The following is a 14,732-nucleotide window of genomic DNA, read 5'->3' on the forward strand; positions in this document are numbered from 1 at the left end:
ATCAGCGGAATCTATGCAGTGAAACACTCGCGGGCTACGTAAACAAACACCCTTTATTTCAGACGAAACTAAAACTCTCGCTTTATTCGAGTGTACGCGATCGCGGTTTATTTACAACTAACTAACTACTCTGCCGTTTCTATGTTTTTACGCTACAGTGGTAGCTGGTTCGAGCAGGTCCGAAGTGAACTGTCGATCGGTTGATGAACAATAGTATTGGTTCTATCCTACACACTACTGAACTGAATCACACGGCAGAGTGCGTTCAATGCTATCGCACCAAATGTGGATCGCGTGGTGGCTCTAAAATATTTCATTCATTCCGTGCGCAAACATAGCCGGCCACCTTGAAATCAGCATGAATTCAATTGTGTCGTATCTAACAATCACACATCTACAAATAGAACCACCCTGTTTCGGTTTGTTTCACTTCCTACTCTCTTCTAATACTTAATACTATACATGAACAATACAAAAAGTAGCACCTATACAACAACACACTTGTTTATATCAATCAGGTAGCTGCTGCTGGCATATTTTGAATTCTCGTTATTGTCGCTGCTGAACATCTCCACGGTTCGTTTCTGCCCCGGAGTAGATGACCTTTTGCTTGCTGTGGGACACCTTCGAAATTGCTGCTTCACGGAAACCAAGGCTGGACGGGATTCTGGATCGCTTGACCTGCTGTGCTGGCTCAGGATCGCTTCTTCTGCTTCAGGACCGTTTTTCCTGCCGTGCTGGCTCAGGATCGCTTCTTCTGTTTTTGTTTGTAAACTTCCTACCAGTGGATAACTACGGTGCAAATTCGGACGTGTTGATATGATAGGAACTCGGATAATATTGCACTTCTTTCAGGTATGTCTCCTGTCATGGTTGGTGAAATGGAATTTCCTGGACTATCCCCGAATCGCCCTCGGCGACGCGACGTCAGCGCTGGATGACATCATTCGACCTTGAAAAACATAGGAGGCTTTTTCAAAAGAATTAACATAACAAACAAAGACTTCCCTGGAAGCGGAGGCCGGATGGCCCCCGCGGCCGCTCCTGCGGCGATGATGATGATGATGCCTCGATGGAATTGGGGTGTATTATTGAATACTGGATCGTGTGCTAAAATCTTGCTTCAGCGGTGAGCTCATTCCGCTTCACTGGACAGGTTCAACTCCTTCCACCCTGAGCTAGTCATGCTCCCTGGGTGGACACTGCTACAGTGTACAGAGGGTGATCAATCCTCCGAACGATGTACTGGGATGTATTGAAGCAAGTTTGGTAGCACCTCGTGAAAAATACCATGACATTAGTTTTACTCAAAACGATTTCTGCGTGTCCGTTGACAGCGCAGCCTCTATGGATAACAAATTCCATGCTCGCGGAACTTGTTCGACTGGATTCGAACGGAGACAGGACGGTACAGTTGACATTCATGCACAATATCCGACTTTCACCAACATGCACGTAGTATACCTCGAAAATTGACAACAAACGGATGGGACAAAAACTGGTCATCTGAATCGACATGGAACTGGTGGGCAGGCTGTCCCACGCCCTCGGGACAGCTGGACGACGGCTATGGAGGATAAACATAGGGTGACTTTTTGGAAATACAATGTCAAAACAACACTTAACTGGACTGCGGAGGCCGGTTGGCCTCCGCGGTTGCCGCAACATCACTGGTGGAGGAATGTTGACTTTCCTCGTTTCTTACGTCTGCGTTGTCCCGGATAGGGAGCACGCAAACTTTCGAAATACCCCTCAAGAATTCTCCGGTTTGTGTCCGAATGGCCACAACACGAACGTTGTTGTCTTGTCCACGGACAATCTTGGTAACGCGGCCGAGTGGCCACTTCAACGGGGGCAATTGTTCCTCCTTCAAAAGCACCATGGTTCCCACTCCAATGTTGTCCCGTTCTTTTGTCCACTTGGTTCTATTGTGCAAATCCGACAGATACAAAGTCGTCCATTTCTTCCACAGCATTTGAACGTAGTTCTGGGACCTCTGCCAGATAGACAAACGATTTGCAGGCACCGCTCCCATGTCTGGATCAGCCAAAGCTGTCAATGGTCGTTGAATGAGGAAGTGACCGGGTGTGAGTGCCTCAAAATCCCCTGGGTCATTACTAATGGGAGTTAGGGGTCTCGAATTTAAGACGGCTTCAACTTGCGTGAGGACTGTAATCATTTCGTCGTACTGCAAAATGTTCGTGCCAATGGTCCGCTTGAACGCTCCTTTGAATGATTTTACAGCGGCCTCCCAAAGGCCGCCAAAGTTTGGGGACCTCGCTGGAATAAACTTGAAGTCTATCCGCTCATTCACTGCTTCTGCTGTAACCGCATCTTGGAATTGCTGTCCTTCGAATAAACGTCGTAGCTCTTCCAGCTCTCGCTTAGCTCCCACAAAATTTTTGGCGTTATCGCACATAACGACAGTTGGTCGCCCGCGCCGTGCGGCGAATCGCCTTAGAGCAGCAACGAAAGCCTCTGTGGTCAAGTCAGCAACGAGTTCTAGGTGAACTGCCTTGGTAACTAGGCACACGAATACTGCCACAAAACATTTCTTCGGGCTACAGCGACGATTTGGGTATGTGACCAAGAATGGGCCGCAATAATCCACTCCAACCTTGAGGAATGGTGACGTCGGAGTTACTCTTTCGGGAGGCAAATCCGCCATCAGCTGCTGTAAGACTCTTGGTTTTGAACGGAAACATCTGACGCACTCAAAAATCACCTTGCGAGCCAGACTGCGAATGGAGGTAATCCAGAATTCCTCTCTTGCACTGGCAACGAGCAACTGTTGGCCAGCGTGACACAGTTTTTGGTGAAAATCCGTGAGGATTACCTTGGACAGCTGATGACTATGGTGCAGTATGATTGGATGTTTCCGATTCTCTGAAACAGGTGCGTTGCGCAGCCGGCCACCAACCCGGAGTAACCCATCAATCATTTGGGGGTGTAGACTATGAATTTTGGACGAATCTTTGACCTGTCTCCCCTTTCTCAAATCCAACAATTCTTGGGTAAAACATTCCGATTGGGCTAGGCGGATTAGAAACTTGTAGTTATCCTCGAACTCTTCTCGGGTAATGGGTCCAGTTTTGCGACAGGATCTGTTCTGCGGTCGAACGTTGAACATGAAGCGACGAAGAAGAACCACCAGACGTACTAGTGTTGTAAGTGAGGAACGTAACGAAAATACTTCACTCGACGGTACGACTGCTACAGGCAACGCAACAGCACGTCTTTTTTCCAGCATTTCAGCATCAAATTGCTCTTCGGTGACTCGAGAATCCGCAGGCCAGGTATGTTGATTTTGTCGCAGCCAAAGGGGACCGTTCCACCACATGGACTGATAATGCAATTGAGCTGGCGTCATACCACGAGATACAATATCCGCTGGATTTTCAGCTCCGGGTACGTGATTCCAATCACAGTCTCTCGTCAAGTACTGTATCTCCGATACTCTATTTGCAATGAACACTTGCCATCGCGAGGGAGGGGATGCCAACCAGCAACGGACTATCATAGAGTCGGTCCATAGAAAAACTTTCATTTGAATCTTGACACTGGCTTGAAAAGTCTCCAACAAATGGCTGAGCAGAAGGGCAGACGAGAGCTCCAGACGCGGAATGGATTGCTTCCGCTTTTTCTTCTTGAGATCATCCAGAGAAGCGACTCTCGATTTGGATGTTATCAATTGTACAGTGATTTCACCGTCTGTATGTGCGCACCTTAGATACAAGCAAGCTCCGTAAGCCTTGTTGGATGCATCGCAAAATCCATGGAGCTGTACTTCGGAGCAATTTCTGCTGTAGCCAACCCAACGTGGAACTGATAGAGACTCGAGGGCGACTAGATTTCTCCGATATTCACGCCAATACTCCTGCAATTCATCTGGTAGCGGTTCGTCCCATGTGTAGCTATGCTTCCACAGCTTTTGGATGAATAATTTTGCTTGAACCACCACTGGACCGACTATTCCATGAGGATCGAACAACATCGAAGCATCAGAGGCCACGATGCGCTTCGTAATACTGGTGGTCGAATTCCACTTGGGAACAGAAAAGCGGAACGAGTCGCAATGGGGATCCCAGGCCAAGCCTAGAGTTTTAATGGTGGCTCTGGATGAGTCTAACTCATATACTGGGCGCTCGTCGCGCAGGTCAGCTGGAAGATTGGCCAATATCTCCTCACAGTTGGAATTCCATTTTCGGAGCACGAATCCCGCCGTGTTCGTTAGCATGATCATTTCGTTGACTAGTTTCACGCCTTCTTCAACGTCTTCAACTCCGGTAATCATATCGTCCACGTAGAAGTCTTTTTTCAGAATCCTTGCTGCTGTCTGATGCGTACCTTCACCTTCAATTGCTAGTTGCTGCAAACATCGCGTTGCCAAGTACGGCGCCGATGCTGTACCGTATGTCACCGTCGTCAGCTGGAACTCTCGAAGTTCTTCATTGGCAGATTCTCTCCAAAAGATGCGCTGTAGGTTCTGGTCTTTTGGCTGCACGTTAATCATACGGTACATTTTGGCAACATCTGCAACAATCGCGATGGGATGGAATCTGAATCGCATGCTGATTGCGAACAGGTCTTCTTGGACGACTGGACCCACCATCAATCCTTCGTTTAGCGACACTCCAGTTGAGCTTTGACATGAAGCGTCGAACACGACCCGCAGCTTCGTCGTGGTGCTTTCGGGCTTTAAAACAGCGTGATGTGGCAGGTAATAAACTGTTTCTGCAGTCTGGATGTCCTGAACCTCTTTCATGTGTCCCATCGATTGGTATTCGTGGATGAAGTCGCAGTACAATGCCTTTAGGTCTTGATTTAGCGCAAACCGTCGCTCCAAACATAGAAACCGTTTCAATGCGGTACTCCTGGAGTCTCCCAATCGCTGGATAACGTCATTCTTCTTTGGCAGAGTCACTACGAAGCGTCCGCTTTCATCTCTGGTGGTAGTGGTTTTGAAGATCTCCTCGCACATCATCTCTTCGACTGAGTGAGTGTTCTTGGTGTGGCACGTTTCTAATTCCCAAAACCTGGTGAGCTGGTCGTTCAACTCCGATAGAGAACAAAGATAAACTGCTGCGTGCGGACTAGGAAGCGACCATTCAGGAACTTGACCGGCCACGATCCAACCGAAAACAGTATTCTGTAGAGTCGGTCCACCTTCACACGCCTTCAATCGCCCCTCTCTGAGCAAATTCAGGAAATATTCAGCACCAATCAGCATGTCAATCTCGCCGTTTTCATGGAAATGAGGATCCGCCAATTCAATACGCTCCGGAATGTTCCATTGGCCAATGTCGATACTCTCAGCCGGCAGGGAAATCGTGAGTTTGGGCAACACGTTGAACTGGATGTCTTCTTCGAAAGTTGAAATGCCTAACATCCGAGGGCTGACTGTCATCAGCACAGCGTTTTTGGAAATGCCTGCAGAGTTTCCGATGCCTTGTATAGCCAAGAAATCAGGAAATAGCTCTAGATTGAGCTTTCGACAAAACCTTTCGGTTACAAAGCAATATTGAGAGCATGAGTCAAGCAATGCTCGTGCGAGTTTAGAGTTGCCAAAACGATCCTTCACTCGTACAATGGCGGTTGATAACAAGACTTGGCGTTTGGAAGATTGTGCGAGGGAGTGTAGTGCTATTGTGTTTTGATTAGTGTGTGGTGGGTCTGTAGCTGGGAGCGAGTTTGTGCTTTGCGACGGTGTATTGACAACTGTGGGTGGTGCGGCTTGGAGTGTGTGACGTGCTATGTTTTGGTTTTGTGGTCTCGATTGTGCTAACTGTTGGATTTGTTGATATTCACTTGGGGGTCGTCGTGTCGTCTGTGAAACGGAGGATCTTTGTGTTGCACTGTTCGCCGAATCATTCGACGGATGAAGCAACGTGTTGTGTCGTTTTCCGCAAAGACGGCAGAATCCCTTGCTGCAAGCGCGTGCTAGATGACCGGCTGAAAGACAATTTAGGCACAATCCGTTTCTCTTCACAGCATCGTACCGATCTGAAAGCTTCATCTTCTGGAACTTCTTGCAGAAAAAGGCCAAATGGAATGGCTCCGAGCAGAAGCAGCATCGCCCGGTAGTGGATGGATGGCTCACTCCAAACTTCGGCTTTCTGACCTCTAGTTGAACCGGCCTACTGGATTGGCCGACTGATTGAAGGACTGCGCAATGGTTCTTCAAGAAGGTAATCAAGTTGACGTACTGTGGAACTTCTCTCGAGTTGTGATTGGTCTCCCAGAGTCGCAGCGTAACTGGATCAAGTCGTGCGCAAACCATATGGACGAGCATAGTACTCCAGCCAGCTGTATTTTCTCCAATCTTGTCAAGCATTTGAAGATTCTTCTCGAATTCACTGACTACGTTATTGAGCGACTCGTAGCTCTCACGTTTTATGAACTCCACGTTGAAAATCGCATCCAAATGCGCCTTCACGATCAGTTTTTTGTTCTGATATCGGTTTTCTAGCGCATTCCAGGCCACGGTGTAATTCGCCGCTGAAAGCTCGATCATCTCTATCTCCTGCAGGGCCTCGGAAGACAAGGATGAACGAAGATACGTGAACTTATCCATATCGTTTAGTTTCACGTTCTGGTGTATCAGGCTGTGAAATGCATCCCTGAATGGGACCCAGTCCCGTAATTTGCCAGAAAACTGCGGTAGCTTGATCTCAGGCAGCTTGATCGACGACATCGAAGAAACCGAATTTGTTGCCGAACTGTTTTCCTTAGCTTTAACACGTAACCGCTCCAAAGTGGCCTTGAGTTTGCAGTACAAATTCTCCACCTCACTGGCAACAGCAGCATTCTCAGCATCTCTTTGCATGGACGCAGCCTCCAACTTCGCTGAACGAGCCTTCGCCGATTCGCCTGGTTCTGCCTCATACCTTTCTTCGTCAATTTCGTCGAGACGCACTTCAATCTTCTGCCGCACTTCCATGAATTCACTGAATGCCTTGTCCAACAGATGCAAACGAATTTCCACTTGCTCTTGGTCTCTTTCTTCCACAAAGCCGTCCACAAATTGATGCACTGTATCAATAGTGTTCCGAACATGTCTTTCCTTTTTTGTCAGATTTCGCAATTCATTGCTCATAATGAAAACCACTTGGGAACCACTGATCACCGCACAATATTGGAATATTCGTTTGCACTGCGCACTGCCACTGTAATTATGCACTCATTGAACACTTTTTCACCGTTGAATCGACTCCGTTCCACGCGCCGCGAGACAGGACTGACCACCCAAAATGACAGCAGCGAGGGGAATTTCTACCAGCGGACGAATCGAGACAACCAAATAACCAGCAAATTCCAAGACCGACCAGATTTTAGCGAACCCACAAGGAATCAGCTGTTGTCAATAAAAACCAAAATGTCGCATGCAAATAGATTCTTTAATAAATGTTTCATGCCACAGACCTCAACCAAAATCACACTGTACTTCCCAGCCTTCGTCTCCTGATTCCAGCTTCCATTCGATGTCCAATCCTTCTCGCTCCTCTTGTTATTCTTCTCGATCCAGATCCAGAATCCTTTACAATCTTCGTCCTGAATCCTTGGCTTGGAATTGAATTCTTGGCGCTTTCCAACTCGTCACCTCGGTAATGGAGAAAATGGTGGGAATCTTTTCTTTAACACTGCACAATGTCCAATTGTTCCGCGAATACAAATGGTTCACTCGCGAAACTGTTCTGGACGCACGATCGCAACAATGTTCAAATTCCGCTTGATCCGGCTCTACAAGGACCAAATTATGTTGCGTACATAACCGAAACGGACACTGATCAGCGGAATCTATGCAGTGAAACACTCGCGGGCTACGTAAACAAACACCCTTTATTTCAGACGAAACTAAAACTCTCGCTTTATTCGAGTGTACGCGATCGCGGTTTATTTACAACTAACTCACTACTCTGCCGTTTCTATGTTTTTACGCTACAGTGGTAGCTGGTTCGAGCAGGTCCGAAGTGAACTGTCGATCGGTTGATGAACAATAGTATTGGTTCTATCCTACACACTACTGAACTGAATCACACGGCAGAGTGCGTTCAATGCTATCGCACCAAATGTGGATCGCGTGGTGGCTCTAAAATATTTCATTCATTCCGTGCGCAAACAGCTCCCAAAAAACTCAAAATTGAACACGGAACAAACAAAACTGAAAAAAGGAACAAGGAAAAGAATAAGGAAAAAGACAAGAATAAAGATAAATCCAAGAATGAGAATAATGGCAATGGTCTCTTCGGAGATGGTTGGCAGAAGAATCGAGTTTTCAAAACATTCATGATAGAACCCAAAGACGAAACATCAGAACCGATACACGTAATGGAAATAGCCAGGCTCCTTCGTAATATCAAGATAACCTACCAAGAACTAGTCAAAGCAGGAAAAAACAGATTCAAAATTACCTTTGCTAATCCCCGACATGCAGAACAGCTAATTAATTCCCAAGTTTTGATCGACGACTTCAAATGCAAAATATTTGTGCCTACTATGTTCAAGGAGACCATCGGAGTTATCAGAAATGTGCCTCCATCCATCCCCGAATCAGAAATTCTAGCTAATCTTGAATCAGAAAGAATTAAAATAACAAAAGTGGAAAGAATCAAAAACTACAAAAGAAGGACTTGGTACCGACATATGCTATCAAGATTTACGCTGAGGGGAGAAGCTTCCTCGTCAGGTGCGAATCTATGATCTACCATATGATGTTGATTGCTACGTTTTTCCAATGAAATGTTGTGTTAAATGTGTTAGGTATGGTCATTCTTTCAAAGCATGTAAGTCACCTAAAGTAAGATGCTACAACTGCTCTAATGAGGGTCATGAAGGTCAAGATTGCAAATCCTAAATGTTAGTTGTTGGCATTGTAAGGAAGGACACAAATCTATTGGCACTAGCTGTAGAGAAAGAAACCGGCAAGACAGTATCAGGAAAGCAATGGTGCACAATAGGCAAACCTTTGTAGAAGCGGCTAAACTTTATCCGATTCAGTCCCGAGTACAATACAGAATTCAGGATAATTCCCAAACTGAAATTCAATCTGTTAATACCCAAACTCCGGAAATGTTGAAATTTAGTTCAAATCATAATCAAAACACCCAAAACCAACCAATTAATAACTCCCAGAAAAATTCCTACACAGAAAATAGAAACAACATGATGCCTACGGATTACATAACAAAATCAGAACTAGACCAAATTGTCAACAAACTTAAGGTAGAAATAGTTAAACAACTAAATGTCACCAAACTCATAACCAAAATAAAAGAAATCCAAGAATCAATAGTTCAAAATATTACAAAGTCAAACGAAGAAAACAATCAAACTAATAATCACAATTTACTTATCACTATCAGCCAGCAACTGAATGATATCATCAATCCGGAAATTTTACGTAATTCAAAACCTCCCGAACGTTAATACACAAATGGCCCAATTCAGAAACTTAAACATTCTCCAAAACAATATAAATAGCATTCGTCCCACTGCAAACCGGACTTTACTAATAAACTTTCTTCAATTACATAAAATAGATATAGCTTTCCTATCAGAAATATGGTTGAAACCAACAGAAGATTTCAAATTTCCAGGTTACAAATTTCCTAAGAAAACTCGTGACAAAGGTTACGGGGGAGTAGGATTCTTAATCAAAACGAAATAAGCTTTCAAATCCTGAAACTACCAGATCTGCATCCAATAGAAGCAATTGCCATAAAAACCCTTAATACTCCCATTCCATATTTACTTATCTCAATTTATATCCCGCCTTATCCAATAAACAATAATCAAATAAAATCCCCATTGAAATTATTATTTGATTTTATAGACAGACTGAATATTAGTACAATATTAGCTGGGACTTTAATGCACAACATGCAATTTGGAATGGTGCTTGGAACAGTACAAATAGAATTTGTTTAAGAGGAGAACTTATTGCTGAGATGATAGAAAATAGAGATCTTGTTTCAATCAATGATGGATCACCAACTATGTTAAAGCCTCCTAACACAACGCCATCTGCAATTGATTTTACTTTTGTTTCATCCAATATTGCTCCAAATACCAGTTGGAAAGTCTTGAACGAAGAAATCTGTGGAGATCATAAAATAATAAATTTTCAAATTATAAATGCTACCATACAATATATATACCATAAAGAACTTACGAATAATAAGAAAGCAATAGATAACTTGAATATGATTGATCCAAATACCATTAATACACCTGATGAACTTGTTAAAATTTTTGAACAAAAAATATCAGAGGCTAGATATAAACCAAACACAAAATTTCAACCAAAGAAATGGTGGACTCAAGAAATTCGGGAACTATTAGAAGATAAAACCAAAAACTCGCTATTTATTGTAACAATCTAACACTTGAAAATTTTTAGATTTTAAAAAAGCAAGATGCATTTTAAAATCTAAAATTAGAAAAGAAAAAAGAAAATGTTTCCATCAAATGACCGATTTATTAACCCCAGACTTAAATATTAAACAGCTTTGGTCAACTGTTATACTATTAAGTGGTGGTTTCTCTAAACCAAATAGTGTAATTTTACTGAATGATGTAAATTTATCATCATGTTTTATGGATACAAATTTTCCTAACATCTCGAACGACATCCAATATTCTATTCAGCCAACTGTAAATAAACTTTCAATAAACTTTTCTGATTTTTTAAATTTTATTCATTCTAAAAAAAATAGCTCTGCCCCAGGACCAGATCAAATTTCTTTTTAATTCTCAAAATCTTACTCCAGAACTGTTGCAAAAATAGCGAAAATTTGTAACAATGTCTTATCATCTTCAATAATTCCAACGGAATGGTTGAAAATAAAGTGTGTACCTATACTAAAGCCCGGTAAACCAGAAAATGACCCTAATTCATATAGGCCAATTTGTCTTATTTCAACTTTACTTAAAGCATTAAATTTTAAAGTAAAAAAAGAATTAACGAAATTTACTCATACTAATAGAATTATTCCAGAATTTTCATTTGGTTTTAAGACAAAAACTTCCTCTGTAAATTGTGTAAATAATTGAATATCTTCTGTAAATAGCGCAAAAAGTAATAAAAAAATAGTTATGGTTACATTTCTAGACCTATCTAAAGCTTTCGATAATGTAGATATTTCCAAACTTCTAAATATACTTAAAGATTACAATTTTCCTCCTGAAATAATAAACTGGCTTTATATGTACTTAAAACAAAGAAAAATTACCTTAACTCTTAATGATGGAACGATATTGGAAAGACAGACTAATAAAGGACTTCCTCAGGGATGTCCTTTGTCTCCAATTTTGTTCAATATTTATACTTCTAAACTTCATGCAGTTGCCATAGAAGGTTTCCTAATACAATTTGCTGATGACTTCGGGTTAGTAATAGAAGGTGACGATTTTTGTATAGCTAGTAATAAAATGAATTTATCTTTAAACATAATAAACAATGAATTTGAATTACTAGGAATGAGAATAAATTCAAATAAATCAGGTACAATTTGCTATGCTACCAACCCTCCGGATAACTTATTTATACACATTAATAACAACCCTATAGAAATCAAAAATGTTCATCAATATTTAGGTATTTGGATCGACCATAAACTCAATTTCAAAACACACATAACTGAAACCATAAACAAAGCCAAAAGAAAAATCAATATTCTCAAAATGTTGAGTAGAAAGAAGGGAGGGTGCCATCCTGCAACTTTAAAAAAAATCAACAATTCCATAGTAAGATCATTTCTAGATTAGGGTATTCCCATTTACGCTTCAGCTTGAAAAACAGTTTTTAATAGAATAGAAAAGTACAAAACCTATCAATCAGGACCAGTTTAAGATACCTACAATCAACACCCATCCATGTCATTTATGCAGAAGCTGGTGAACTTCCACTAAAGTACAGAGCACAATACTTGGCCTTCAAAGAAATTCTTAAAACGTTGTATCATAAAAATAGTCCGATTTCAAACAAGCTTTTAGATCTAATAACCTCAGATGAGGAACCAAAATTTACATCATACATTGAAAAAATAGCTTCAATAAACAATTTTCATATTCTCCAATGTAAATACTCCTCAATTCATACAACAGACACAATGGAACATAATAAAATAAAAATAAAAACTTCAATTCCCAATTTAAACAAAACTAACACCCCAATTTCAATGCAAAAGTTTCTAGTTCAAAAGTTGATACAAGATAACTATCTTTCTCATTTCAAAATTTTCACAGATGGTTCTAAAACAAGTCAAGGTGTAGGTTTTGGTTTCTATGATGAGGAAAACAAAACTTCATATAGCTTTAAACTTCACTCAGCTTTCTCAATAATGAATGCAGAATTAGTAGCTATCATAGAAGCAATAGAATATGCAATAAGTATAGATCAAACAAAAATAGTCATTTTAACAGATTCACAGAGCAGTTGCATTAAATTAACAAATTCAAACTCAGACAATTACTTAATAGATAAACTTTTAACTTTGACACATTACAACAACTTTAATGAAATAGTCATTCAATGGATTCCAGGTCCAGTGGATTAAAATGTACTGTCTTGAACTGTAAATCTGTTGATGGTCACGTGTTGCATGTGTGATGGTCATGTAACACAAATTATTGTAGCATGACAGAAAAAAAAGTCATGAGCTACCGTGACATTTTTCTATGCGACATAGTATGTGTCACAAATGAAACTAATGGAATATAATTTTGAAGGTGATGAATGCATCACCAATGGAGCTAAATATTTGAAAATACTACAGTTAATATAGCTGAACTCGCTTTTGTGGTTTCTTTTCGCGGATTTTGGGATTTATAAGTTTAATTTCCTATTTTCCGGCCACCCGAAATGAACAATAATTACAATATTATGAAAACACGATTTGCATATACACAGCAAGTGAAAGATTTAAGAAAGATGAACGGTTTACGCAAAATTTATACAAAATGTTTTTTCTTTCACGCAAGTAAAACCACTAGAAATCGATTTCGTTGAACGTTTCTTAAGTTTATTTTAAAATTCACGTTCACGGATTATCGATATTGATTTATTAGCTTTTTCGGCGTGCGTCTTTTCAAAATCAATTAGGACCATTTGAAAAAATCCAAGCAATATGACCATAACATGTGTCCTTGTGTTTATGCTGATATTTTTTCAAGAAGTATGTTTGTGCTGACGACGTTCGTTCTCACATTAAAAATTCTAAGCTAACATCTAGCGTTGACTACGACTTCAGTATATGTGCAATGAACTGAACTGCAATCAGGTTACGAATTATGCTTCTATCAATCATTCCGTTACACCGATCTATAGTGCCGTGATCCGGGGGAACATTGATAATTTTTTAATTGTTTTGTACATATTTCCTCCGTAAGTGGCTTTTCTCATATTTTTAAAACGAGTACTGCTACATGTACATATAATGTATTAGGCAATTGTTCTTAATTATTTGATAATTTTAAACTGGTTTAAAATTTTTTTTATGGAGTTTAAGAGTCAAATTCAATTTGGGGTAACTTTGATCATCAAACGTTTCAATCATTTATCTATGTATAAAGCAAGCATCGGTAAACGCCTTAAGGTAGGCAATTATAGTTGGAATACATCGATTGTTTGGACAAAGGCATCATCACCGCTAGTGGCATTAGGGGTAACTGGGGTAATATGCGCCCCCGGTGCAAAACGACTTTTTGGCATATTCCGCTATGTTCCAGGAATATTTTCATTAATGTTTACTACTGGATCGCTAGTTCGAGATCCGAACTACATGCGCTGTTGTAAATACTCTGGAAAAACTGCTGAAAATGTATTAGAAATGGCAAATGAGTCGTTTTGCCCCGAGGGTGCATATTACAGTTTCAACCTGGGTTTTCAACAATAAAAATCAAAATTTTGAAATAAAAAATGTGGTTCAACCTAGAAAATAAAATTACTTATCACACAATTATACGTACGAGCCTATTTTTTTTGTTATTATATTGATTTTTAGTGCTTTTTTTTAATATGGGGGAAAAGACGGCTTTGGCAGGTTTTGTTTCAAATTTAGCCACAATATTGCCAAATTTGAGCATAATCAGTCATAACCCCCCCCTCCTGCCAATAATAGAACAAAACCTGCCAAAGCCGTCATTCCCCCTATCTAGAAATATAATTTTTTACTTAGATTAGATAATCAAACACAGGTTAAAAATAAATCTGGCTCGAATAGTTGAAATAATCAATTATTCAAATGATTTTTAAGTCTGTAAACACGTTCTTTTTTCAGAGCAGAAATAGCTTAGAAATATATAAAAAGTGTCTCATCGTTTGACGATTTATTGTTTTGAGAAATCTTACTCGGGATATAAAATGAAGATACACTCAGTACGAAAGCGAATTCTCCGGGCTTTGAACCCCCTCCCCTATGAAAAATTGTTTCATTATAAATTATTTTTGTTCTTACCCCACCCGCCATAACCATTTACATAATAAGTGTGCAGCCAATGCAGTCTAACGAAACAAATTAATTATTAATTTACTTTTTCTATAAGCATCATAGCTTTTATGACTGCTCAGAACATTCATTTTGCACTACCATCATAATAGATAGCGATACATTCACAGGCGGCACGAATATTGTCACATGATACGAACGACTCGTGGGTAATACATTCATTGCCATGAATGGCATGTGTCTACAACACTATAATTGTCACAAGAGAATGTTGTGCAACATTCT

At 40.7% G+C, this 14,732-nt stretch overlaps 1 protein-coding gene across 1 annotated transcript; it reads right to left on the bottom strand.

The window, feature by feature from the left end:
- Positions 1-1,621: 1,621 nt before the first annotated feature.
- LOC134203366 (uncharacterized) lies at positions 1,622-7,096 on the bottom strand. Its single transcript, XM_062678237.1, has one exon. The coding sequence runs from the start codon at positions 7,094-7,096 to the stop codon at positions 1,622-1,624; it is 5,475 nt and encodes a 1,824-aa protein (XP_062534221.1).
- Positions 7,097-14,732: the final 7,636 nt, after the last annotated feature.

This window comes from Armigeres subalbatus, unplaced genomic scaffold (assembly GCF_024139115.2).
Source record: "Armigeres subalbatus isolate Guangzhou_Male unplaced genomic scaffold, GZ_Asu_2 Contig1821, whole genome shotgun sequence".
In the NCBI taxonomy this organism is placed as follows: domain Eukaryota; kingdom Metazoa; phylum Arthropoda; class Insecta; order Diptera; family Culicidae; genus Armigeres; species Armigeres subalbatus.